Source organism: Phasianus colchicus, chromosome 1 (genome assembly GCF_987193195.1).
Source record: "Phasianus colchicus chromosome 1, bPhaCol1.hap1.1, whole genome shotgun sequence".
Lineage (NCBI taxonomy): Eukaryota > Metazoa > Chordata > Aves > Galliformes > Phasianidae > Phasianus > Phasianus colchicus.
This window is the reverse complement of record NC_143436.1, coordinates 106,436,566-106,460,951: the sequence shown is the minus strand read 5'-3', so window position 1 is coordinate 106,460,951 and position 24,386 is coordinate 106,436,566. Positions and strand designations below refer to the sequence as shown.

At 37.7% G+C, this 24,386-nt stretch overlaps 1 protein-coding gene across 1 annotated transcript in view; it reads left to right on the top strand.

Moving 5' to 3' along the window:
- Window positions 1-24,386, top strand: part of SCAF4 (SR-related CTD associated factor 4) — a 44,640-nt gene that overhangs the window by 3,480 nt on the left and 16,774 nt on the right. The window contains exons 2-14 of the mRNA XM_031612658.2: window positions 8,353-8,436; window positions 9,060-9,104; window positions 10,470-10,631; window positions 11,747-11,882; window positions 15,161-15,300; window positions 15,772-15,948; window positions 16,284-16,384; window positions 18,076-18,184; window positions 18,528-18,695; window positions 20,012-20,097; window positions 21,123-21,313; window positions 23,480-23,580; window positions 24,091-24,204. Of these exons, the coding sequence (XP_031468518.2) occupies window positions 8,353-8,436; window positions 9,060-9,104; window positions 10,470-10,631; window positions 11,747-11,882; window positions 15,161-15,300; window positions 15,772-15,948; window positions 16,284-16,384; window positions 18,076-18,184; window positions 18,528-18,695; window positions 20,012-20,097; window positions 21,123-21,313; window positions 23,480-23,580; window positions 24,091-24,204 (1,614 nt within the window). The remainder of the gene's footprint in view (window positions 1-8,352; window positions 8,437-9,059; window positions 9,105-10,469; window positions 10,632-11,746; window positions 11,883-15,160; window positions 15,301-15,771; window positions 15,949-16,283; window positions 16,385-18,075; window positions 18,185-18,527; window positions 18,696-20,011; window positions 20,098-21,122; window positions 21,314-23,479; window positions 23,581-24,090; window positions 24,205-24,386) is intronic.

Below are 24,386 nucleotides of genomic sequence, written 5' to 3'. Positions count from 1 at the left end.
TCTGTCTGGAAGTGGAAACAACTGAGTTTGGTGTTTTGTAATCTTACTTTTCTATTGAGTAATGCAGCATATTAATTTAATCATATATCTCAGTTGGCAGTAGATAATCTGTATCACTAAAACAGTTGATATCTCACTTCAGTCTCCCTAGATCACAAATAGAACAGATATTTTGTGGGCTGTTTATTTAAAGTTACAGCTGCAGCTTTCTTCTTACCATTTATCCATATTGAGTGAACCAGTCAGTTGTATTTTTCTATAGCTGTCTTTTACTAACAGTAGACTACATTTTGCGTGCTGCATTATGTAGGTTGCTCTGAAAGTGACACCACATTTATTTTCATGGAAACTACAACAGGCACAGCACAATAGCACTATTTGATAGAGCAAATTCTTAGCTGTAGAACTATGCTCAGCGTAGTCACCACCCTTAGCTATGCTTTTTCGCCAGTGATGAGCAGGAGCCTGCATGTCATGCTTCTAAAAAGCAAAACCAAACAGTGGAGGTGAGCCAGTGTTGCTCTTGCCACTGCTGAGGTGCACCATTCATACCTCGCTGCACTCACATCCACTGTTTGATCTCCAGAAACATTCAGCAAGTATCCATGAATGTCAATGGGTGCTATTTTTTTTCCATATGGAGGAATTCAGTAACACACTGTTATTTCACATACGCCTGCATGTTAGATATAACTTTGTCAGACTGCCCCTTTGCTGCCATCTGCCACATGGGGACAAAATGTGATGGAATATTGTCAGGAACGTTCAACCTCTACTGCCACAGCATCACCATCTACCTCTGATGTCGTGGGCCAACATGGTGAAATGGGAGGCATTACTTCCGTCTTCATACCATCCATCCCTTAAGCTCTCAGTTCTTCTCTTTGTTGTTTTGCTGTTGCCAGCAAGTTTCATAGCCTTCTGTGAAAAGACTAGCATTCACAGTTTTTGATAAAGGAAACACGGGTAACCTGTATTCTCTGTTCCCTGTTCTTCCCCTTCCCACTACAAGACCTATAAATAGAGGTTAGCAGGATATCCTTCACAGCAGTTCTTTGACAACTCACCGAAACTCCTGAGTTTCCTCAGTTGGATTCTCTCTGCTGTGTGCAAAACAACAGGAACACAACAGTGATGCCTGTGGTCAGAGGAAAGACATACCACAATCTCTATGCATACTGGTACCCTTCATCTCCTTCAGAAAACAGTGAAACTGGTTGCAGATGCCTAAAATACATCCCAGGAGGCACTGTGAGGGTGTATTTTTGAGTGCTGCCTCCCACGTGTCCTGGGAGAGTTGCTCAAGCAGCAGCTCTAATAATGTTTGGGTGGTGTAGAGAAGGGTAAGAGAGTGCTGCTGGAGTTTCAGACTGAATTTAATATTTCTTTATTCCACGGTGAAGACTGAAATTGCAGAAGTAGACTGAGCTCTTCTTGGACAGAAGTTGCTTTATTGCTGTGTTCCCATTAATTAACGGGTCATCATCATTGTGATAGTGAAAAAGCTGTGTGTTTCTTCTAGACTGAACTGTTTCCAGGAATGTGGATAGCTGTGGTGTCCTCTTAGAGATTCTAGGTAGGAGAAGAAATGAGGTAGGAAACTTTTCTACTGGACTCATGGGCGTAGCACTGACCCTAAGAGGCAGATGAGTTCCAAAAACATTTGCATAGGAAACAAAATTCTGATCTGTGTGCTTTTGTGCTGTCATTTTAATTTGTTCTTGGTAAAGATTTTTCTCCCTAGTGATTCTGAATTTGTGAGTGGTCTTTATAGGCCTCAAAAATGGCTTAGAGGATCAAGTGCTCTTTTTGCTGGGGTTTGTATCTGGTTGGACTGAAATCTCAATATGTTTTCCAAAGAAGAGAGTCTGGCAGCCATGAGTTTTGTGGTGATCTTTTGCAGCACCTAATACTTGGTATGTTTCACTGTTGACGGTGAAGAACTTAAGATCCTCATCAAAGGATCAGTGTAAGTCTTAGCAACAGAAGTATGATACACATTATCTTCCTTCCTTTCCTAACATATCAAGAAAGAATGGAGATCTAAAAGAAGAAAGGAAGCAGTGAGTTTTACTGGGGAAGGAAAATATATCTTAACGGTTTTCTTTTACTCGTGTGTGTTTATTTAGATATCTGTTTTAAAAATCTGGTCACGAAATCGTATGAATAGTATAATAGTATTAAAAATAGTATGGTGCTTTGTTAACAAAACAGCACGTTGTTGGTATGTGATAATCATACCTTCTGTCCTCCTTTCCTCCTTTTTTTCTTCAGGTACGTGAACAAATTACTGCAATGATATATAAGTGGCTTGCAGTTTGGCTTTTTTCTTATGTACTTCTAAATGCATAAATGTGTTAAAAAATGTGTGAATATACAGAATATAGACTGTGTCATTTGTGTGTATGAAGCCCTGCTCAAATAAATGTTGAACACAAGAGACTTCCTGAAATTGTTAAGGTATTGTTAGACTGCTCTACAAAAATTGTAGAGAGAAGATTGAATGAGAGTATTGTAACAATGACCTGAGTGCTTGATGCCTACTAAACACTGCTTTTCTTTCAGTATGTTATGCATCAGTGCTGTTCCTTTTCAGTGGATTTTATTTAATGAGTATATAAAACAGTCATATCTCTCTATTTGCCAATAGAGATCTCTTTATAGTACAAGAGGCTTAAGCAGGAGAGCAAAGCCGGCAAAGTCAGTTCATTGCTTCGTATGTCAAGTACAAGACACAGGAAAAGGTCATAAGCCCGGTCTTTTTCCTTCTGTGCAATGGGATAAGTCTCATGGGATGTCACTTTCTCCCTTCTTTCCCAGTAGTTTCAGTTTTTGAAAGTATTTTCTTTCTCTGACTGTTTGCCTTACAGTATAATGAAATAGTCCAGTCAGAGATAACTACAAAAAATCAAATAGAACTGCCTGACACTTCAGGACTGACAGAAGATATTGGAGGCATTACTGAAACGTGTCTTTAATGCTCTCAGCCTTGGGGCATCAACCACCTCTCTAGGAAGCCTGTTCCAGTGTCTGGCCACTATCACGGTAAAGAAATTTCTGTAACGTCAAGTTGAGCCTCCTGTTGAACAGTTTTGTACCATTCCCATTGTCTGGCCATCGATGACCAGGACGAAGAGATTGTTGCTTCCCTCTTCACTTCTTCTGCTCAGGTTGCTGCAGAGAGCAGAGGGGTTGCCTCTTAACCTCCTCTTCTCCAGGCTGAGCAGCCCAAGCACCCTCAGCCTCTCTTCACAGAACATGTCTACAGGCCCTGTTTACCAGCTCTGTTGCCCTCCTCTGGATGCATTCAAGTACCTTTTTGTATTGTGGAGCCCAGAACTGCACACAGTATTCAGAGTGAGGCCACAACGAAGTTAAATATAGGGGGAGAATCACTTCTTTGGCTGTCTGTGCTGTGCTTCATGCACCCCAGGGTGCAATTTGTCCTCTTGGCAGCCAGAGCATGCTGCTGGCTCGTGGTGAATCTGCTCTTACCAGCAACCCGAAGTCTACCTCTGCTGAGGTGCTCCAGCCACTCATCTCCCAGTCTGTGCCTGTGTCCACTATCATTCCCTCACGCAGCACCCAGCATTTTCCCATCTTGAATTTCCTGTTGTTGCTCTGTGCCTGGTGCCCCAGTCTATCTAAATAATTCTGCAGGACCTCTTGTCCCTTCAGATGTCTCTTTGCTTTCTTCTTTCATGCAATGTTACTGCATGATTTTGCTTTTTTTTTTTATTATTTAAATAAACTTAGTAATAAAATAAAGCTGATAGCGTTCCCACGTTTCATCTTTCTCTTGTTTCTAAGACATTCTGTGCCCATGTGTGCTGTCTTTAGGATTCTAAGGTAAGGCTGTGGGTAAACTTGAGAATAGCCATTCTTTTGTTTGCTTCAAAACATCATTTCTGCTTTTGTGTAAAATAGACCCTTAAAGGGCATGAATTGGAAGAAGGCAGAAGTGAATAATATGGTTTTTTGGAAGACTATAAACTTGTCATCCAGTTCCTTTTCCCATTACTCACTTCACCCAGGGCTTTGGTATGGACTGAAACAGGTGCTACAGTTTGAATTGGAAGGCTTTGTTAATTCCCTCAGTTATCCCCTAGTGTGTATTTTCTGTAGTACTTCTGTATTTTACATTGATCTTTGGGGATGATTGCTTGCTCATTAAATAGCGTGTAGTACTGTTAGTCTCCCATTTGATATCTGGTAAGGGTTAAGGACCATTTCAATTTTGTTATTTAGTTGCATTTATTAGCCTGAAAATGAGTGAGTGATGCTCCTCCCTTTGAGATTCTTGACTCCAGAAGTATTTTATCCTGCGATTCCAGACTATTACAAGAAGAATGCAGGTCTGTTCTTCACTGAATATTTTGTATTGTGATTTGAGTTTAGTAGGTTCTTCAGTACTTCTTTTTTTGTAGTACCTGGGTTGGTACAGAGCAAGGAAGAAAGGATGCTATTGGAAAACATGGTGCTGCCATAGCACTCGAACTGTCAATTACAGAGAGGGAGGTTCCAGGAGTGTTTGAAAATTCTTAAGCTCTCCTAAGCCAGAGCTTGTGTAAAACAACAATGCGTTTTTTTCTGCTGCTTTCAGCAGGTACTGTGATTAGTTTTTCCTTGCGTATGAAAAGATCCACACAGACAGCAAGAGACAGCTCTTCCTCAACTACTGAAATTATCAAATGTAAATAAAGGTACAAGTCTTGAATAGTCCTTGTGCTCACTCATTGTTGTGTTGTGGAGTTTCACTTAATTTCTTTTCCTTTGTCTTCTCTTGCCCCGTGGTGCTCCACACCCTAGGGAATGAGTTACTTTGTGTGGTTTTGAGCGCCAGATGAATGAGATGGGGAGCAGTAGCCCCTGCTTGCTTTTTTTTAGACAGCATCATCATTATACAGGGAAGGAAGGTGGGAAGCAACTCTGAGCTATTTCTTTTCTCCAAATATATAGTTCCGGTTGGTAGGCATTTCCTAACCAGTTATAGGCTTTACAGGGCAGGATGTTCCATACAGCATGCTGGAAATGCTTTCAAACTAAGCTTTTACATCTAGGTTGCCTCTTGAACTGATGGTAGTGCTCTTAGAGGAACTGGGTATCTCAGTACCATTGGAAGAATGCTCCTCTGAAAGCAGACTTTTCTGGCATATATTAGTTTGGGAAATGAATACAAAAGAGGATCAGGGTCTAGGTGAATGTACGGAGATGTTCAGTGCAACACCTGTGTATCTCATGATTTCCCCTTCCAGCAGTGAAAATTTGCAAGGAACTAATAACATTGTATTTTAGATTTACCCTTATTTTCAACATGGTTTTGACACGTGTAACTACGATAATAAGAACTTAATAAAAATCGGCTTTAAAATAGTCATTTGGTATTATAAAATCTCAGGAGAATCTAAAAAGGCTACAGAGTTTTGGTGTGTTATTCAAAAAGGTAGCAATGGGGTGAATGGAGAGAGGGCAGAATATTTATTCGTGGACGTGTGTATGTTTATACATGGAAATATTTTCATCTTATTTCATGGATGTTTCAGCTGTAGTTGATCCCCCTGAGTTGCACTCTGGAAATATCTGCATGTACTGACCTCATGGTTTTTATTCTGTTTTTGTTGCTGTTGCCCAGAGTGCTGTCTGTCTGTAGCAGCAAATGAACAATTTATAGTCATCTGCTCAGTCCTGTTCTTCCCAAGCTCCGTTTATTCCTGCCTTATTAGCCTCAGATCCAGCCTCTCATGTTCTTTAATTAATGACTTCTTCAAGCTACCATGTTCTTTATTGCATCCTCCTTGGCTACTTCATCTAGATTATTTCCCTTCTTTTTGCCCTTCAGCTGTTTTGCTTCCCTTGGATTTTTTTCCCCAGTTGTTACATCACCATCACTCTTGGGATACATTTTCAGGCATCTCCTTTTTTTTTTTTTGGCCTGTAACTTCTTGTTATCTCTCTTGCTATGAGCTCCTCAGTTTCCTGATTCTCTCCTTCTTGCCCATTGTGTTGCTGAAGTGCTGCTTCACACTGGCTGCTTTATCTGCCAGCGCCAGTTGCTTTCTGGTGTGTCCTGCTAAGGATACGGAGTATCTGTCTTATAAGGCTGGATCCTTTTTGCATGCTCCCCCTCATGTTTGAAGCCTTTCAGTGTCTTGTGGGTACTGTGTTTGTTTTTGTTTTTTTTTTCTTCCATTACATCTCAAAACAGGTTTTCTTCAGTTTTAATTTAGTGTTGACTTTGTCCATTGTGAGTCATTGCACTCATTCTAAAGAAATAATTCAGAATTGAACTCACCTTTTTGAAAGAACAAGTTGACTCACGGGCACAGCTGGTGTATCTTACAGTTTGAATGACTTAAGAATCAAATATATGGCACCAGTACTTGCCTCTTTTGGAGATTATAACAAAAAGTCACCATTCCTACTTGGTGTTGGAAAGGTTACCTGGATATCACTCTCTTGAAGGACAGTTTTTCTTCATTTCTGTCTTCTGGAATAAAAATAGGGTTGTTCTTGTTTGTTTGATTCGTGCTTTAGCCTTTATTGTAAGGGTCATATTTTGGTTTGCTGAATGCTTTAATTGACACTTCACTTGCCTTCAAATAGTTGGCTGTAATGTTTTTTATCTTCTGCATAAACATACCTACATTTTTTTTCCTTAATTGAGACATTGGGTCATCTGTGTAAGTTGGTCACTTTCAAAACATCTTGGAACTTTAAACTCATAGAAAAAAAGATCAATTTTTAAATGACTTTATACCTTCCGTTACACTGTCAAATGGGGATACTTTTATTCTCTGCTTTGTTTTGTGGCGGGCGACTTATTACATTTTTGACTGATATTCAAGGGCTTTTGCTTGTCTTTACTGCGACGAGCAAAATCAATTATTGAGTGCAAAATATTTTTCTATGATTTGTGGAGAAAGACTTCACAGTAAAAAAAAATGATTGTGTGCCTAGGAAATGTTGAAGATCTGTGGTTGCTTTTTTATTTTTAATTACAAAAGCCGTGACAATGTAAGGATTCTGTGTTAAGTAAGCCACAACTTAAATGGCAAGTTAAGTTTTTGGGAAGAATAGAGAATAGTATTCAGTGAAGCAGAGCACCTAACTTTGAGGTGTGATATGGAAGGAGGCATTACAGAGTAGTACTGGAACGTCTTGGCTTCTGTTTCTGCCTGGAAGGTGGGAAGAAGATTGGAGAAAACTGTTTTGACAAGTCAACTTGTGAATTGTGGTTCCAGTTTTAGTTTCTGTCAGTTTCTGAAGTGTGAATTTAGTACTTACTTTTCAGGATCATGGTTAATACTGGAAAACAGTGGTGTGACTTCTCAATGCCTAGATTCAAAACATGAAACCATTTTGTGATAGAATTCCTCACATGAGACAAAACTTGTGCTGATGCTGTTTGTGAACACAAAGTTTGTTTGGAGTTTCACTCATGGATATAAAGGGATCTATATCCTACATGTACTTCATCTATTTTGAATTCACACTTTAAAGAAATAATAATTTGCATTTAAATGTAGTACTGTAGGACCCTCTTTTTTTTGTGCTTAATGATCTTAACTGAACTCAAGCCTCTTAACTTTTTGTATGATTACAGCTTTTTGATACAGATTACCTGGGCTGTACTTAAATTTTTATAAGTCAAGTCAGGTTCACATTGTCATCTGTAAAGACTGGTCACTTCTGAAGGCTTTGTCCTTGATGAAATGATTTTTCCGCTTGGTAGTATGAGTTTGGAGAATGGTGCAGAGGGTTCTCCACAACAGTTGCTGCAATTAGATTTAATAATAATATGATATGTTTGTAGCAATCCAAATATCTCCATTAAAAACATTTGCAACATTTATGTAGAGCAGGATAATTTGGAAACTTGTGCTGATTTGATTGTCTTGATGGATGCGAGTTGGCATTCTGTGAGGTAAATTACTTTAAGACAAAGGGATTGTGTCAGCCTGTAGGGATGTCCTAACATTTCTGTTTCTTAAGGCAGTATTTGGGCTACTTTAAGTCAAGGCACAGTTAATTCTTCTGCATGTATTTTTGTGAAACAGTTCTTGCACCCTAAGTTAAATACCTGTGTTTAGACACAAATAAGACATTGCCAGAAGTCTTATCAAAATCTTGTAACTAATATATGCATTAGTTCAGAAGGAGGACAGCTTTGAACTTTGCCCAGAAAGATCTGCTTGGTAGTTCCTTTGTTTCAGGGCCAACTAGCATCATAGTGATGCATAGTGCAGAACTTCTGCTGTCAGTTGTTTGTCTGAAATGTTGTCTTTTTGATTAACTATTTAAAAATAAGAATATGTTTTTAATATTTTGTTTGTTTGTTTTGTTTCTGTTCAGCTCTTTTCACTGATGGAGATGAAACCTCCTATTTCCCGAGCAAAAATGATTCTCATCACAAAAGCCGCCATTAAAGCTATCAAGGTAAAGTACAACAGAAGAAAAACGAAACTGTAGCGCTAGCAATCTTTTATTATTTTGATTCCAAGTAAGTGCAGCTATGGGTTTTCCAGTCTTAGCTTCATGGATGTTTTATTTTAGTTGGCGTTAAGAATGTTATTTAGAAACAAGTGGGTGGTGAACATCAGCTTGTGGTTTTAGACTGATAGCATAATGCCAGCTTCGTTTTTTCAATTACTGCTTTTTAATGCCACCCACTATGGTGTTATCATTTCTGTGTAATAAAACTTTAAACATTGCAGCATGCAGCTGCATCATAACATATTAATACCTACTGAAATTGCTTTTAAAATAAATCCAGAAAGTTCTCACTAATGCTCTAAAAGCAGTATGTTTTCTGTACACATTGAAACACTTCTGACAGAAAGGATGGCTTGTGTCTGTCTGTTCTACCTGTGACATCTTTTTCTCCATTGCTGTACAGCTTGATAAATGCTAACATGCTTCTTTCTTGATTATGACTACAATATTTTGTGAGTAGTCCATGCTATGTGGTCATAAGCATTAAGAGTTAAAAAAAAAAAAAACTTGTAAAATAGTGTCATTGTTAAGTTGACGATAAATGGATTTGTATATTTCTTTTCCAGCTCTACAAACACGTTGTTCAGATTGTGGAGAAGTTTATCAAAAAGGTAATTAAAAACATTAAAAAAATACTTATCTGGATATGTTACTACTGGTGTTATTCAGAGATTGAAGGACTGTTTTGTTAAGACTGTATGTATTTTTATCTGTTTGATAAAATCCTGATAATCTTCCTATTTGAAGTTTTCATGCTATGTTAGGAAGGGTCAGGAAAAAAAAATAGTGTAAAATTCCCCCCTCTGTAGTTTCCTAGTGTTGATGTTCAGACTGATTTTCAGTGTCATAGAATCACCAGGTTGGAAAGGACCTACAAGATCATCTGGTCCAACCATCCTCCCATTACCACTGCTACCACAAGCACTAAACCATATCTTGTAGCTCCTCATCCAGACGCCTCTTGAACACTGCCAGGGACGGCGACTCTACCACCTCCCTGGGCAGCCATTCCAGTGCCTGACCACTCTCTGAGAGAAAAGATTCTTCCTCATGTCTAATCTAAATCTCCTCTGGTACAACTTGTGGCCATTTCTGAGGAAACTGTCATTGTGGTTGAACTGGTCTAGTATTAAAGTGGGAGGTTGGTGGCCCTGCCTGTGGCAGGAGGGTCCCTTCCAACCCTGGCCATTCTGTGATTTTGTGAATCCAGCAGGTGATTCAGCACCATGCCGTTATTTACTCACTCCCCTTTCCCAGTGGAATAGAGGAGAGAACTGGAAAAAAAAAACAAAGTTGAACTCATGGGTTGATATAAAAATGATGTACTAAGATAAAAACAAGGAAGAAGGGAAAAAGGATAATAGTTATACATATATAAAACACAATTTTTATATACACATGTATATAATGATATACTTATTTTGCTGTATACACACACAACCGTAACTTGCATTTCTGTAAAAATGTTTGTGGCTCCTTTCTCTAACTTGATGAAAATATTACATTGTCTAGAAAGTTACTGTTATATACATTGAAAGGGCTTTTTATATTACGATTCTTAAAACTTTTCATATGTACTGGTTATTTTCGCTCATTAGTGATGCATATTACCAACTCCCTTCATTGGCATAAGATTGAGTCTGTAGCTTTTTGTGGAAATTCGGGCATAGTATTACTTTTCACTTTTTGTTGTCCTTGATAATGTTACTTATTGTTGAATGTGTTTAAATATTTGTTTTCATACAGAAGATATTAAAAATTTGCAAAAGTGTATATATATTTTTACAGTGTTGTTTGATTTTATGCCATTCATGGTTTTTTTTTCTGGAGTCCATATAGTTCTAGAAACAAATAATTGTTTGTGTTGTTGTTTTTTCTTACTCTATTATACTAAGTGTAGATTTCTTATAGGAAAGTAAGGAAAGCGTGTCACCTTGTTATCATCAATGTATAACAGAAAATTGTTTTGTTTTCAGTGCAAACCAGAATATAAAGTTCCTGGATTGTATGTTATTGACTCTATTGTTCGTCAGTCTCGTCACCAGTTTGGAACGGATAAGGATGTCTTTGGGCCAAGATTCTCTAAAAATATTACTGCCACATTCCAGTATTTGTATCTCTGTCCATCTGAAGACAAGGTACAACTGTGATTTCTTAAGTGTCGTGAATTGGTAACGCTGTTATTTTGACATTTCCGTGTACAAGTGAGCTAATTTGATGATGCTCTATGTCCTTGTAGTGAATATGATTATATTAGATGGTAAAACATACTGAGAAAGATTATCAGCAGTTAAATAGAAGTTCTAGCTGAAAGAAATATTTTTGTCTAAACTCATCAGTTCTGTTCTGTGTATACAGATTTGTGAACAGTGTGTGTGTGTGTGTGTGAGAGAGAGACTGTGCCAAAACTTACCTTCTTGTGACTTCTTCAGGGCAACTTACTAGTGAAGGTGGTTTCTCCCATAGAAAGAAAGTGTTAGAAAGTGCCAGAGTTGTAATCAGTGAAAGTTCTGCTCATTTTTTGAGACTTTCAGAGTGATGTTTGTCAAGGCCAAAGATGTTGCTGTTCTAAAATTGTTTTTCAGACCAAAATCTTGTTTGAAGACAATCATTTTAAGTTTTTATCTAACTGATAATATTGTAGAAAACGTTTTGTGAAATTCTTTTATTATTTAGCTTTAACTTCCTGCAGTGATTAGAGATTTTTCTACCTGCTTTCCTGGTCTTTTGAATAGTGATGGAGAAAGATTTTTCAATTGTCAGTGTGGGAGTGATTGAATTAGTAGAAAAAAATGTGAACAGTCTTTGCTAACTTTCAGATTTCTTTCTAGTATTTTATTCTAGTTTTATGGCCCATCTCTTGCATGGGTTTCTCTAGCTCCTCTTCATTTTTCTTGTCTTTCTTATCACATTCGTTGTTTGTTTCACCCCTTTATGACTGTCTGTGAAGAAATGGTGGGGCTGATATGATTTACTGTTTATTAAACTTGGATTTTCTGTCTGGCCAGAGTAGCTTTATAGAAATGGCACAAGGAACTTTTTACTGAAGGGGATTATAAGCAGATTCTATCTTTTGCATGTGCAAGATCTGTTGACCTGTGTGACAGCAGGGGTTATTTCAAAGGTCTGCCCAATTCTGTTGCATTCCTGTGTTGTTAGATCCGTTCTTCTCAATGCTTAAAAAATAGAATAAAATTGGACTTTGTATTAAGAAAGCTATATTTAGTATTGATGTCTGCTTTTGTTTCAACAGAGCAAAATAGTCCGTGTCCTGAACCTTTGGCAGAAAAATGGTGTTTTTAAAATTGAAATCATTCAGCCTCTTCTGGATATGGCAGCAGGAACTAGTACAGCTGCTCCAATGACAGAAAATGCTACTAATAATGAAGGTATGAATGACATGAGTGATGCCATTGATGGACAAAGGGAGGGCAACTGATATCATCTACCCAGACTTCTGCAAGGCCTTAGCTGTGGTCCCCGTCTGCATCCTTGTCTCTGAATTGGGGAGAGATGGATTTGAAGGGTGGACTATTCAGTGGATAAAGAACTGATTGGGAGGTCACAGCCTGAGAGTTGTGGGCAACAGTTTTATGTCTAAGTGGTGATAACAAGAACTGTCTCCCAGGGGTCTGACTTGACAGTGGTAATCTTTAACATCTTTATCAATGAAAGATCATTTTGATCACGGGATCAAAAGCACCCTCAGCAAGATTGCTGATGACACCAAGCTGAGCAGTGCAATTGATGAGGCAGAAAGAAGGGAGTTCATCCAGAGAGGCTTTGATAAACTCAAGAGATGGGCCCGCAAGAACCTAATGAGGTTCAACAAAGCAAAGTGCAAGGTGCATTTGGCTCAGAGTAATCCCAGATATGCATACAAACTCCTTGAGAGTAGCCCTGCTGAGAAGGACACGGGGTCCCTGTTGATGAAAAACCGGATATGAGCTAGCAGTGTGTGCTTGGACCCCTGAAGGTCGATGATATCCTGGGCTCCATCAGAAGAGGGGTGGCCAACAGAGTGACAAAAATGATTGTCCTTCTCTACTGTGCTCTCATGACTCCCCATCTGGAGTACTACATCCAGGTCTGGGGCCCCCAATAAAGGAAGGGTGTGGAGCTTTTGGAGAGGGTCCAGAGGAGGGCCATGAAAATTATCAGAGGACTGGAGCACCTCTCCTGTGAAGACAGGTTGAGGGAGTTGAGTTTGTTCGGTTGGAGGAGAAAAAGCTTCGGGGAAACCTCATACAGCTTTCCAGTATTTAAATAGAGATTATAAACAGAAGGGTAATTGCAGCTTTTACAAGCTGCTGTTAGAAAGGTGAATGATATTAGAAACTTGGTTACTTTCATGTTGAAGTGCCTACTAGTAGTTTCAATAGTGACATATTAATAAATTCAACTTGACTGTTACAATTACATGGACCAACTGAACTCATTCCAAATAAATGCTGATACCAAATGATCGTTTTCAGAATACCTCAAATCTATGTTGTGTGAATGCACACCTTTTCCATAAGGGTGACTTCAGTATCCTCTCTTAAAATATTATCTTTTCTTGAGTCTGAAATATTTTTCTGTTGCTTCTCAGTTTTATAATTCTCATGTTGTTTTTTTAATGTTAGGGTCTGCATCAGTAAAGTATGACATTACATGGAAGAGTTTCATATTACAGGGAATCATTTTAGTATCTGAAAGCAACAGCTATTAATCTTTTCTAGCATGAGACCCTAAAACATACCGATGTTTCAAGTCCAGATTCCTGAAGATTTTATATAGTAGATTTATACCTGACAGGAGGTTTTACATGCACTGCTAGTTGAAAGCCACTGACCTAGAGAGCTGAGTAACGACTGCCTTCCCACAGAATTTTTACTGACCTGTTTTATGCCATGTGAAATGCTGGTAGTGAGGTTGAATTGTGGAGGAAAAAATGCATACCATGGTTACCTTTCTCTGGAGGGCCTTCCTTTTGAGCTTCTGTTTTTGTCTTTGCTTTGGTAATCTTTGTTGCACTCACCTATATTGTGAGTGACATGTAATGGCAGACAACAAAATAAGGATACACAGCAGTGTTAATAGAGCCTTCTCCAGTGGTGATACAGAAAGTTCATCTATTGACAGTCTATACATGGCAAGGTGAGGGGGAACATCTTTGCATCTGTACACAAATGCAGTCTGGTGGTTATACAACTTCATTCTCATATGACAGTTGAGTGACACTATTTTTACTGTCTCTGTTTCATCATTGGCTGTCAACAGATTGGACATTTTTTGCCTGAATATTCATTCTGATTTCAGTCGGATTATTCACATGCACCTGAGGGGATAATTTGGCCCTGAAATGAGCTTATTAATGATTAATATAGATATATTATGGAAGAGAATCTGTTTCAGTCATAATGCTACAGTCTATTTAGCTGAAAAAGAGGAAGATAAATGCAAATTTTTCTCCCTTGAGTAAGCAGATATCTTTCTGAATACATACAGGAAGTAATTTGGGAGTGGAATTATATTTCAAAACAATCACACATCTTTATGCAGTATTTTAGCATTTGGCTGTTGGGAAAGTATTATTCCAGATGTTTGTGTCTGCTTGCTGCGCATCAATGTTGCAGTAATTTAAACTGCAAATAGATGAATGGATTTAAATGAATTGGTGTTGTGAAGCAAGAATATTTGCTTACTTTCTCAAACTAAAAAAATATTTATGTGAGGTTTTTTTTTAAACTTTATTATATTGTATTGTTTTATAGTATTCCAATAAAATTTATTTGCTAGAGAATAGTTACTTGCTCACAGCATGGAGAAGCTGATGGCATTGCTGCTAATTTACGACTCTGTAATTTAAAGCAAAGAATGGGAAAGCTGCATGTGTAGACTGAACTAATAGCGTGCCTTAAAGTGTGATTGTGGTATAAGTAGGGCTCAGTGGAAATGAGTCTTTTCCTGACAGAGTTAGTATATGTTGATCTGTACAATACGAGGAGGGATTTATCAAGCAGATGCAGGTTTGGCTTTTGCCTATGCAGGAGTGGCATGTGAACAAGCTTTGCCAGAGCAAGGAGATGCTTATGAAGTACATTTTAGAAACCTTTAATTATTACCAGACTTCTCAGCAATAGTTCAGTTAATGCTAGAAAATATATTCTTTTGTCTCTAGTTCAAATATTTCAAGTTAAATGAAGGAATATGATTATAAAAATTCAACTTCTCTTAAAGTGAACCATTAGATGATTCGCTTGAAATATTCATCAAAAAGTATGAGCATAGATCTTCAAACTTTGAAAATGGAACTGTGATTTTAAGAGTACTGATGTGCATTGCTTGGCACCGTGTTGAGTAATAGTCTTTCTCTTAACTATTCAGCAATTGTAAATACCTAAACATCAAGTTATCATCTAAGATATCATGCTGGGATCACTTTCAGGTAGGTTATCTATTTCAAAATTTCTGCAGTACAGTAATATAAGCAATGAATGCAGCCAGTCATAGGAAAAAAGAAACAGAATATGCAATTGGTATAGTTTATATAGGCGTGCAGACTTGCTTCTTGGGTTAAATAAGCTAGTGTGGATAGACAGTTGTTCTGGGGAGGTGGATGTATGCAGTGAAGAGTATGTTTTGGAGTAACACGGTTCTTTCTCCATTCCAATGGAACTCATAGGTTCACCACCCCCTCCAGCAAAGGTTGCTTCGGAGCCTCCTCAAGTCACTGCTAATTCAGTACCTACTATGCCACAGTTGCCCAGTTCTGATGCCTTTGCAGCTGTAGCTCAGTTGTTTCAAACAACGCAAGGACAACAGGTAAACTGTTTGTATGTGAACTGGGGGGGGGCTTGGGGAAATGGTAGCAGAAATCCTTATTTCAAGCAAAATAAAAGACATCCCTGAATTAAGTCAGTATTTGAATAGTGTGTGACTTTTGTAACCAGAAATTGTGGTATTTGAGAAAAATTCAGATGTGTGTTACTAAAGAATTAGTTCTGAATTGATAGAGTCATTAAGTTAAAAAACTAGGCCTAATATATAAAATGTTGAGATTTAATGTTTGTACATGTAATTAAAAAGTTGCACTGTTAGAAGGCTTAAATACTCGAATCTTAGGATGTGTTAGATTTTGTCACTGAAGTATTTTAAAATAATTCATCATTCACTCATGGTATTGGTGGTGATCATCTTGTGCTGTAGTCTAATTTGATACAGAATTTATACCCTACAATTCCTCTTGCGATACATAAAATATGTTTGTTTAACACTATATATGTTTTTCTGTAGCTTCAGCAAATTCTTCAGACTTTTCAGCAGCCTCAAAAAGCTCAGTCTCCGGTCATAGATAACACTGTGATGGCTCAGGTTCAAGCTATTACTGCTCAATTAAAAACTACAGCATCACAACCACCAGAACAAAAAGCTGCTTTCCCTCAACCTGAGCAAAAAACATCATTTGACAAAGTAAGTTTTCATTTGTTCCTTGTGTATCATCAGTTCAGCAGGAGGCTGCTTAGTGGATACCTCAGTGTCCTCAATTTGTTAGACGGAGAATGGTACAAGTTGTGTTTCTTTGGTCAGAAGTTGTCCTCCCGTTTTTATAGCCTTTGCATTTTCTAAAGCTTAATAAAATTGGTTTTGATCAGTGAATTAATTTCAGTATTTTTGTCATGCTTCTAACCTTTTCTTTAATTCCAGAGTAGTTAGTTGTGTAGGAAGACAACAGTATTAAGCACATTTTGTTTTCCAGTTGTCTAAACTATTGAAAAAAATATCTGACCCAGTATAAATTCTTTTAGAAGCTGCTAGATCGGTTTGACTATGACGATGAGCCAGAAGCAGTGGAAGACTCAAAGAAAGAAGATTCAGCTCCTTCTCCTTCAGTTTCTCAGCCTGCCTTGTGAGTTTTCTTTGTCATAAGAAACAATTGTTATAAAATATTCTTGTTTTCAAAGCTTACTAAAATTCCGAGTTATCAGTGCTTCACTTTTAACAGTCAAAAGTTAAAATATTGATAACATTTTCTGTTCTTTACTTTGGTGATTCATTGTAGATCTGGCATGTGGCATCATTGATTGAGGAATGTGTTTAGTAGAAAAAAGCTCAGTCTTGGTTTCAGGATGAGTTTTCTGGTTTTCTTGCACAACTGAGTGTGTCGGGGCATTGTTAGCAATGAGCTGAATTGCTTGGCCATCTGGGGTAAAAACAGTATTCTAATGTTATGTATTAACTGCTGAAAAAAATAAGTTTGGCTTTGCAGCTTTAAGATAGCAAAGATGCAAACTAACTCAGGCTCCTTCTTCTCTTTCGATGTGTGTTTTGGTGAAGTCTTGAATTACATGATCACGTACTAGTTTTTCCCACAGGACCTCTCTTTCATTCAGTGCACAGGCTGGATGGTGCTCAATACCTGGGTTAGTCAATATTTCTTCTTTCCCCTGCTTCAGTGTGCGGCCTCATGTTTTTTTTTCTGTATATGCCAACAAAACCCTGCCCTAAAAAACAGGATCACTAACTCAGTCGTTAGGTTTTGGTTTTTTTTACTGTGTTTATCACTTTAAGCACTTTAATGTTATATATGTTAGTTAATGAAAATGCCTTTTGAGTAAGTAGACAGAATTTTTCCTATAATACAGATGAGAACTCTGTTCTGCAGAAATATTAGGTAGGTCAAATGCCCACTACTTGTGTACACCTAATGTAGAGGCCATTAGGCTAGGCTTTTCAACATGTTTGTATATTGTTTGTAGCACTTCTAGGCCTCTGCCCTTAATACCTTATAGTTGTGTAAGATGCTTCTGAAAACTGGATTCCAATAGTCTCATTTTGGGCACACAAAATCAGAAGTATTCTACGTGATTTGTCCAGGATCACGTATAAGAATTACATAGTGCCTGTGTTTTAAAATACAACGGAGTTCCATTTCACATCACTGTTAACTTTCTTTATTTTCCTACACATACTGTATCCTGTAAACAGGTTGAATTAACTGCACATACCCCATTAATTCCTTGAGCACTGTCCATTCTGTGTGTTGAATCAGGAAGCGAGTGGCATCAGTCTTTGTGTAGTATACATATCCCTGTCTTCTTTTCCCTAAGTTCTGTGCAAACTAAATTTTTTTTTCCAGTGGAAGTATGGCTGCTATCTGCTGTACCTACACAGATTGGAAAAGAGGATAATTAACCTAAAGCAGACAAGCTTAACAAAAAATTCATGTAACCTTAGGGCTCTAGTAAGACTGTATAAGCACAGGGGAAGAAAGAAGCTAACTTTTATGTAGCATTTCCTTACGCGTTACAGGGATGTTCTTACAATGGAGAAAAGGAGGACAGTTTCTATTATTCTTGTTGGCTTTGTTCTCACTTTTTAGATTGAAAATAGGGTTAGTTAGGGTAGTATGGTTAGGTTGTGGTTGAGTTGATGATCTTTAACGTCTTTTCTAAACTGAACAATTCTATGATAATAAAGATAACTTTTCTGTCGAAGTTTAAAGCAGTAACATGTAAATGTACATAGAAATATGTGAAAGGAAAACAAAGAAGTCTGTATGTCTCCTGACTTGTCTCACCAAAATATTGTTGTTTTTAGTGGATTTGCAGGAGAAGGTATACAACAGCCAGTATTTCCTCAGCTCCCAAATATGGATCCTTTTCAACAACGAATGATGGGAATGCAACAGGATCCAATGCGCCATCAGGTAACTTAAGGGTTTTTTTAGTTGCTTCTTCATCTGCTACGCCTTGTATTTTATCACTTCCTTTGATGAAGGGGCAAAGAAGTCATGTTTCTCTTAGTGAAAAGTGAATGTAACTTAATCTTCCAACTGTTCTGGAAAAGATAATTTTGTTTTCTGTTCTAGTTAAGCTTTGGAGAATTTGATAAGTATATATTTTAATATATATATATACAATTGCTTGACCTACTTCATCTTTCTCAGGCTTCTGGTCTTCCATTGTGACTTCAGAGCAGAGAGAGCTTTACTTCTGGCGGACTGGAAAAGCTAATATAATTTTTTCTTTTGTGTATTTTGTTCTTCCAAGGTCCCACTTCCTCCTAACGGACAAATGCCAGGTTTTGGTCTCCTTCCTACTCCGCAGTTTCCACCCATGGCTCAGCCTGTGATTCCACCAACAGCTCCTGTGCAGCAAACTTTTCAGACTCCTTTCCCAGTGCAGAGTGAATCGCACATGCAAAAAACACATCAGCAGGTGAGGACCCTTTGCAATAAAGAAATTCTTAACTTACAGTGCTCTAATACTTGTCCTTACCCATGTTAGGTAGAGGAGATTTCATGATAACTATGTCTAGAGGTATCTGTGAGGGTTGCTTATCTGAGAGAAAGTTGGATAGCAGTAGTGATACATGATGAGTTTGGTATTTCAGGAATCTAGCAAAACCAGCATGTGTATACTGTATGCTTCCTTCTGTGACAGATTTCGGTTTGCATTTTGTTGGCTGTCTTCTTGCTTCTCCTCATTTCTTTTTTCCTGTTGATGCTTCGGGAGTTCTAACAATGCAGTCCCATTTGGGAGAGAAACAATTCGAAAAATATAATTTTTAAGGACTCCATAGATCTCTCAAAGAGAGAAAATGAACTTAGAAGTAAAAGTTCTAGTAAATAAATTCAAAGTATATGTATACACCTCTCCTGTTTTGAAGATTAGGGAGCATACTGCTGGAAAATTTTAAAATGAGGAGATAATACCAAGCTGTACTTCTGTGGTGAACTTGTGATGCGGCAAGTTCTATAAGTAATTCTTGTTTGTCACTTGGAGTAAAGGGATGGTTCTCAAGATAATCATCATAGCTTGTTAGTCTTGAAGTGTGTTGATTCAGTAAATTCTAAGAGGTTACCAGGTTACTTTTTAAGATGTTTCCTGCCAGGCTTGTATCATGAAGACTATTTAAAGTTTAGGCAGGATGCAGTATGTTTTGGAATGGGAAGCTATGGAGGACTTAGGGTAGGAAGGGAAAGCTGTGATGAGGTTTTTTTTTTTCTTTATACATATGCATTTTAAGCTGGTTCTTGCCTTTTAAGTATTGTTTTGGTGTCTTTATTGCTTTATTCTTCAAACGTATTTTATTATTATTTGCTTATATATATATGGCTTAAAGTACTCTTCTGTAACATCTTGGAGAAAAGCCTTCCAGCAGATGTTATGTTGCCTGTAAATTTGAACGCAGAGCAGGAATAGCTGACTGACCTTATCATATTCTTTGGGTATCTGTACAGTGCTGAAATCAACAAAAATGTGGAAAAAAACAATTTACACGTTGAAGATGTGAAATTTTCCCTAATTATTTTTGCTATGTTTTCACAGTGATCCTGTTAAATTAATTTACTATCAGTTTTTCTGTCTCTTGGTGACTGTACTAGTGGTGAAGTTTCTGAGATTAACTGTATACGTTTTAATTTCACATATGTGACTATTTGATATAATTTGAATGCTCTTACATAACTCAGCCTAGGCACAAAATGAAATAAAGTACTCATCCCTAACACCAGTCAAACTTAATATTTTAGAACATGGAAGTGGAACAGCCACCTATTCAAGAAAGAAAACGACATGTTTCTGACAACAGAAAGTCAAGGTCTAGATCTGCATCAAGGTAAAATAGTGGAATCTCTTTTAATTTTTGAGATCATATATTTATGTCAAGTATTAGATTTAACTAAAGAATGTAAGTGTATCGTGTCCAAAAATGTGAAAGTGCTTTATGCATTCTGAGTGCTGAGCACAGCTAGGCTGATGGAAGCTCAGAGAATCTGTTCCTGTGCTGCCAAATCTGCTGTTGGGGTTGGAATTTCTGTGAGACAACAATAAATAGCTCGGAGGCAAGTTAATTCCTCAAACTGTTGCTGGAGTTCATTTTCACTGCCACAGAACGTGAAGTCTTGTTACCTGTGCTTTGTACTGGCTTTGTGAGTGCCCTACTCAACATGCTTACTTTTGAGGCTACTTCTTGGAAGTGCCTATTTGCTGTGTTGGTTAGATTCTGTTAGCAAATGCTAAAAGATGTTTAGCAACAGAACCCATTTATGACTTAATTTCAGGATTACTGAAAAGAAATCCCTGTTTGTTTCCATGTATGGACAGCACTTGTGAAATTTCTTGGTAGAGGGAAAGCCCTCAAAGGTTTTAAGGTCTTTCTCCTTCTGGAAACAATGAAAACAAACAAGTCCTTTCCAACTTAATACCTCTCAGGGAAGTCCCATGTATAAGTACAGCTTAATAATGCATGTACTTCCATATAGGGGTAATGAGAAGCAGACTAGTGAATCTTAAGACTTGCAGACATCTGAAATCCATCTACCTTCCAAGGGAAATGGAGTGTCTATACAGGTTTCTTCTATCAGTGGAGAGTAACTTCTTACTCCTTAAGTAGAAGGGAAACAATGTAATTTCAATCTTGTCTGTGCTCTAAAGATGTTTTTCTTATGAAGAGATCTGTGATTCTGTCAGCTTTGGGATCTTGCCTATCACAGGGCCGGTATTTTTTTGTCTCAGCAAATCTGGCTCTGGTACATGACTGAACGCATGCCTGGTTATTTAAATTGATATCTGAAGTAGTTATCCATCTGTAAATGTCTGTGTCAGAAAGACTGAACGTAAATTGTTTCTGGTTGAAACTAGGTCACCTAAAAGGAGACGTTCGAGGTCCGGCTCCCGCTCTCGAAGGTCACGTCATCGTCGATCTCGGTCACGATCCAGGGATAGACGTCGGCACTCTCCTAAGTCTCGATCACAAGAGAGACGTGAACGTGAGAGGGAGAGAGAACGCAGGTCAAAAGGTCTTCCTCAGATCAAATCAGAAACTGTTAGTGGTAAGTTCACCTTTTCTGTTTTATTGTTGCTGTAGCCTTGCAAATTCTGCCGATACCCTTTTTCAGATGCTTGAGATCTTCGTGGTTCATGCATGGGTTTTTTTATGTGTGTCCAGTATTTTCTTTATTGAATTTTAGAACTTTGTAAATTTGAAGATTCTGTAGTAGATACTATGCCTATAAAAAATGGACTACTAGCAGAACTTAGTTATTCTAGAAAAATTCCAAACGGCTGAGGAAGCTATTCCACTTAGACTTGTTTGTTTAATTTAATGTTGACCAATCCATTTACCTTTATTATACATCTTCCCCAAGAACACACCAGAGACACCTCAACTAAGATGTGAAGAAATGTATTTTAGGTCCTCCCTCTTGGCTCCCTGGCCAGATCATAGAATCATAGAATCACTCAGGTTGGAAAAGACCTTAAAGATCATCAGTCCAACCACGACCTAACCATACTACCCTAACTCTAACAGCCCTCCACTGAATCATGTCCCTCAACACCACATCCAAACAGTTTTTAAACACATCCAGGGATGGTGACTCAGCCACCTCACTGGGGAGCCTATTCCAGTGCTTAACCACCCTGTCTGTAAATAAGTGTTTCCTGGTATTCAACCTAAACTTATCCTGGTGTAACTTAAGGCCACTTCCCCTTGTCCTGTCACTAGATGCAGGCAACAGACGGCTTATTGTCACTTGGAGTATTTTATCTGATTCCAATCCATCTTCTCTTCCCCATCTTTTTTTCTTGTGTTTGATGCTATTTGATATTCTCTCTAAGATTCATCCTTACAAAAGAGAAATAAATTGTACTGAATTGTTTTTCTGAACTATTTTGAAGTTGGTGAGAATTAAATGCATTGCATGCCAGAACATCCTGACACTCATAAGGGGCACTTGTGCCTTCTTGGAATATCTCCAAGTCAGAAATATTTTGTTTGTAGAATAGAAAAAGAAAAATCTTAGACATTGTGTTCTTCTTTTCTTTCCTTCAAGAAATACAAAGTAAAGCAAATTGAACAAAAGGAGACTGAGCACATGACTATGATTTTTTTCTAATGATCCAGTGTTGTGCATCTCTCAAATCTGAAGGGAAGCTTTGACCTGGAAAACACATAGGCTAATGTTATTCTTAAAGAATCTTGGCTTTGTGGGAGTTCATAGACAATATCTAGTAGCTGTCTTCTAAATATTCTTGGGGGCATCAAATAGAATTGAAGTGTTCTATTTGATATAAAAATGACACAAGATAAGAATCTGTAACTAGTCAAAACCTTGTGTATGACAGTAACGTTAAAGTACCGCAAAGAGTTAATAGGTATTGTTTTAAAGGATTTAATGGCAATGGTGTAAGATATGGTTTTGGCAACACCTCTCCCAGATTGCTATCCTAAAAAGCATTATGTGACAATTTGGTATCACATAGAGGGAAAACGTAGGTGAGTACTGAATGTTGCTATAGTACTCTTGAAAGAATGTGGTACTTGCCTGCTGCTTTATTACCTTGAAGAATGAGGCAAAATAAGCATGCTTCTTGCTTTTCTCCAGGGGATGGGGAGGCAGCTTCTATTGGTTAATTTTTCACTTAACCATTAAGAGATATGACAATGAGTTAGTTGCTAAAGAGGGTAAAAATGCTGCTACTTGAGGTATTTTGTCACAGCATTCTGTGACAGCTGTGAGTGTGTCACTTTAAATAGCTATCGCTTTGCTAGTAAGTACCATCCTTAACTTGGGATGCTGGCCCAAAGCTTGAATTTCATGCTAAGCAGGGTTTGTTACCTTGTTGTAAAGTATTCATTGCAGGTGTGAGGATATTTCATGGAGCAGTCTTAGCAATAGAGCTTTTTCCTATTTTTCCTTTTTATAATTATTTGCAGAGCTTATGTGCATCAGAATTTGCAAGTCATCTTAATAGAGGTTAACTGGACAGCTTCTGTGTGTATCCTAACAATGGTTTTGGTGCCATGGTTAATTCAGCTCTGGGCAGGCAGAGAAAGAGGCCTTTCCAATACTCCTAAAGATACTATCTTATAGTAGCATACTTTTCCTCTTTGGATGTCTTAACTGACTATTTTAACACAGCTGTGTTGACATTTTGGCTTGTGGAATCTGTATTTACAAGCACTCTTACAGTCTTTGTTACTTCTTTGATTGTAGTTTGTAGTACTACGCTTTGGGTAGGACAACTTGACAAAAGGACTACGCAGCAGGATGTTGGAAGTCTCTTGGAGGAGTTTGGCCCAATAGAATCAATAAATGTAAGTATAAATGGTTCAGTGCAAGCCTAGGCTTCAAAAACACTTTTCAGACTGTTTCAAGTTAGCTTTGCTTTTAATACATTACAAGATTGAAGGGCTGTTGTTTCCTTTATGATTGTGTTTTCTAATGTGAAAACTCAATTCATTTGTCCTCTGATTTGGAAAGAAAAAAAGGCAGTTGCTTGCTATTTGGGGTATTAAAAATGCCTTTGGACAGTAAAAACTCCTGTTTTCACAACACTTACCCTTTTTCTAGAGGGAATGGAATAAGAAAGGATCATTGCATTCCTTGTCTGTTCTCTTGTCCATGTTCTCACCTTTATTAGAAGCGTTTATTTCTAGAATAAGATGCTGGCTGAAGAAGAGTTAGGCTCTTAAACTAACATTCTCATTCATGCCTAGTAATCCTTTTTGTAACACCAGTTTGTGTTACAATTTTCTGTAATTTAACATTTGTATGTTGCTACCTGGTAACTGTTAACACTTTTTTTTTTCCTAAAATACAAACAGATGATACCACCGAGAGGATGTGCCTATATTGTAATGGTTCACAGACAAGATGCTTATCGTGCCCTACAAAAATTGAGCAGAGGCAACTTCAAAGTCAATCAAAAATCTATAAAGGTACTTCTTGGATAATGTCAAGCTGTTGTAATTACTGTAATTCCTTTTTATCTATTCTAGATTTGTTGGTATTTTGGACTTCTCTATAGTCTGGATGTGGTATTCTATAAATTAGTGTGAATGAACCACTTTATTAATGTGTATTCTTCCTATTCTGTCATGTGATTAAAAGAACTTGTATC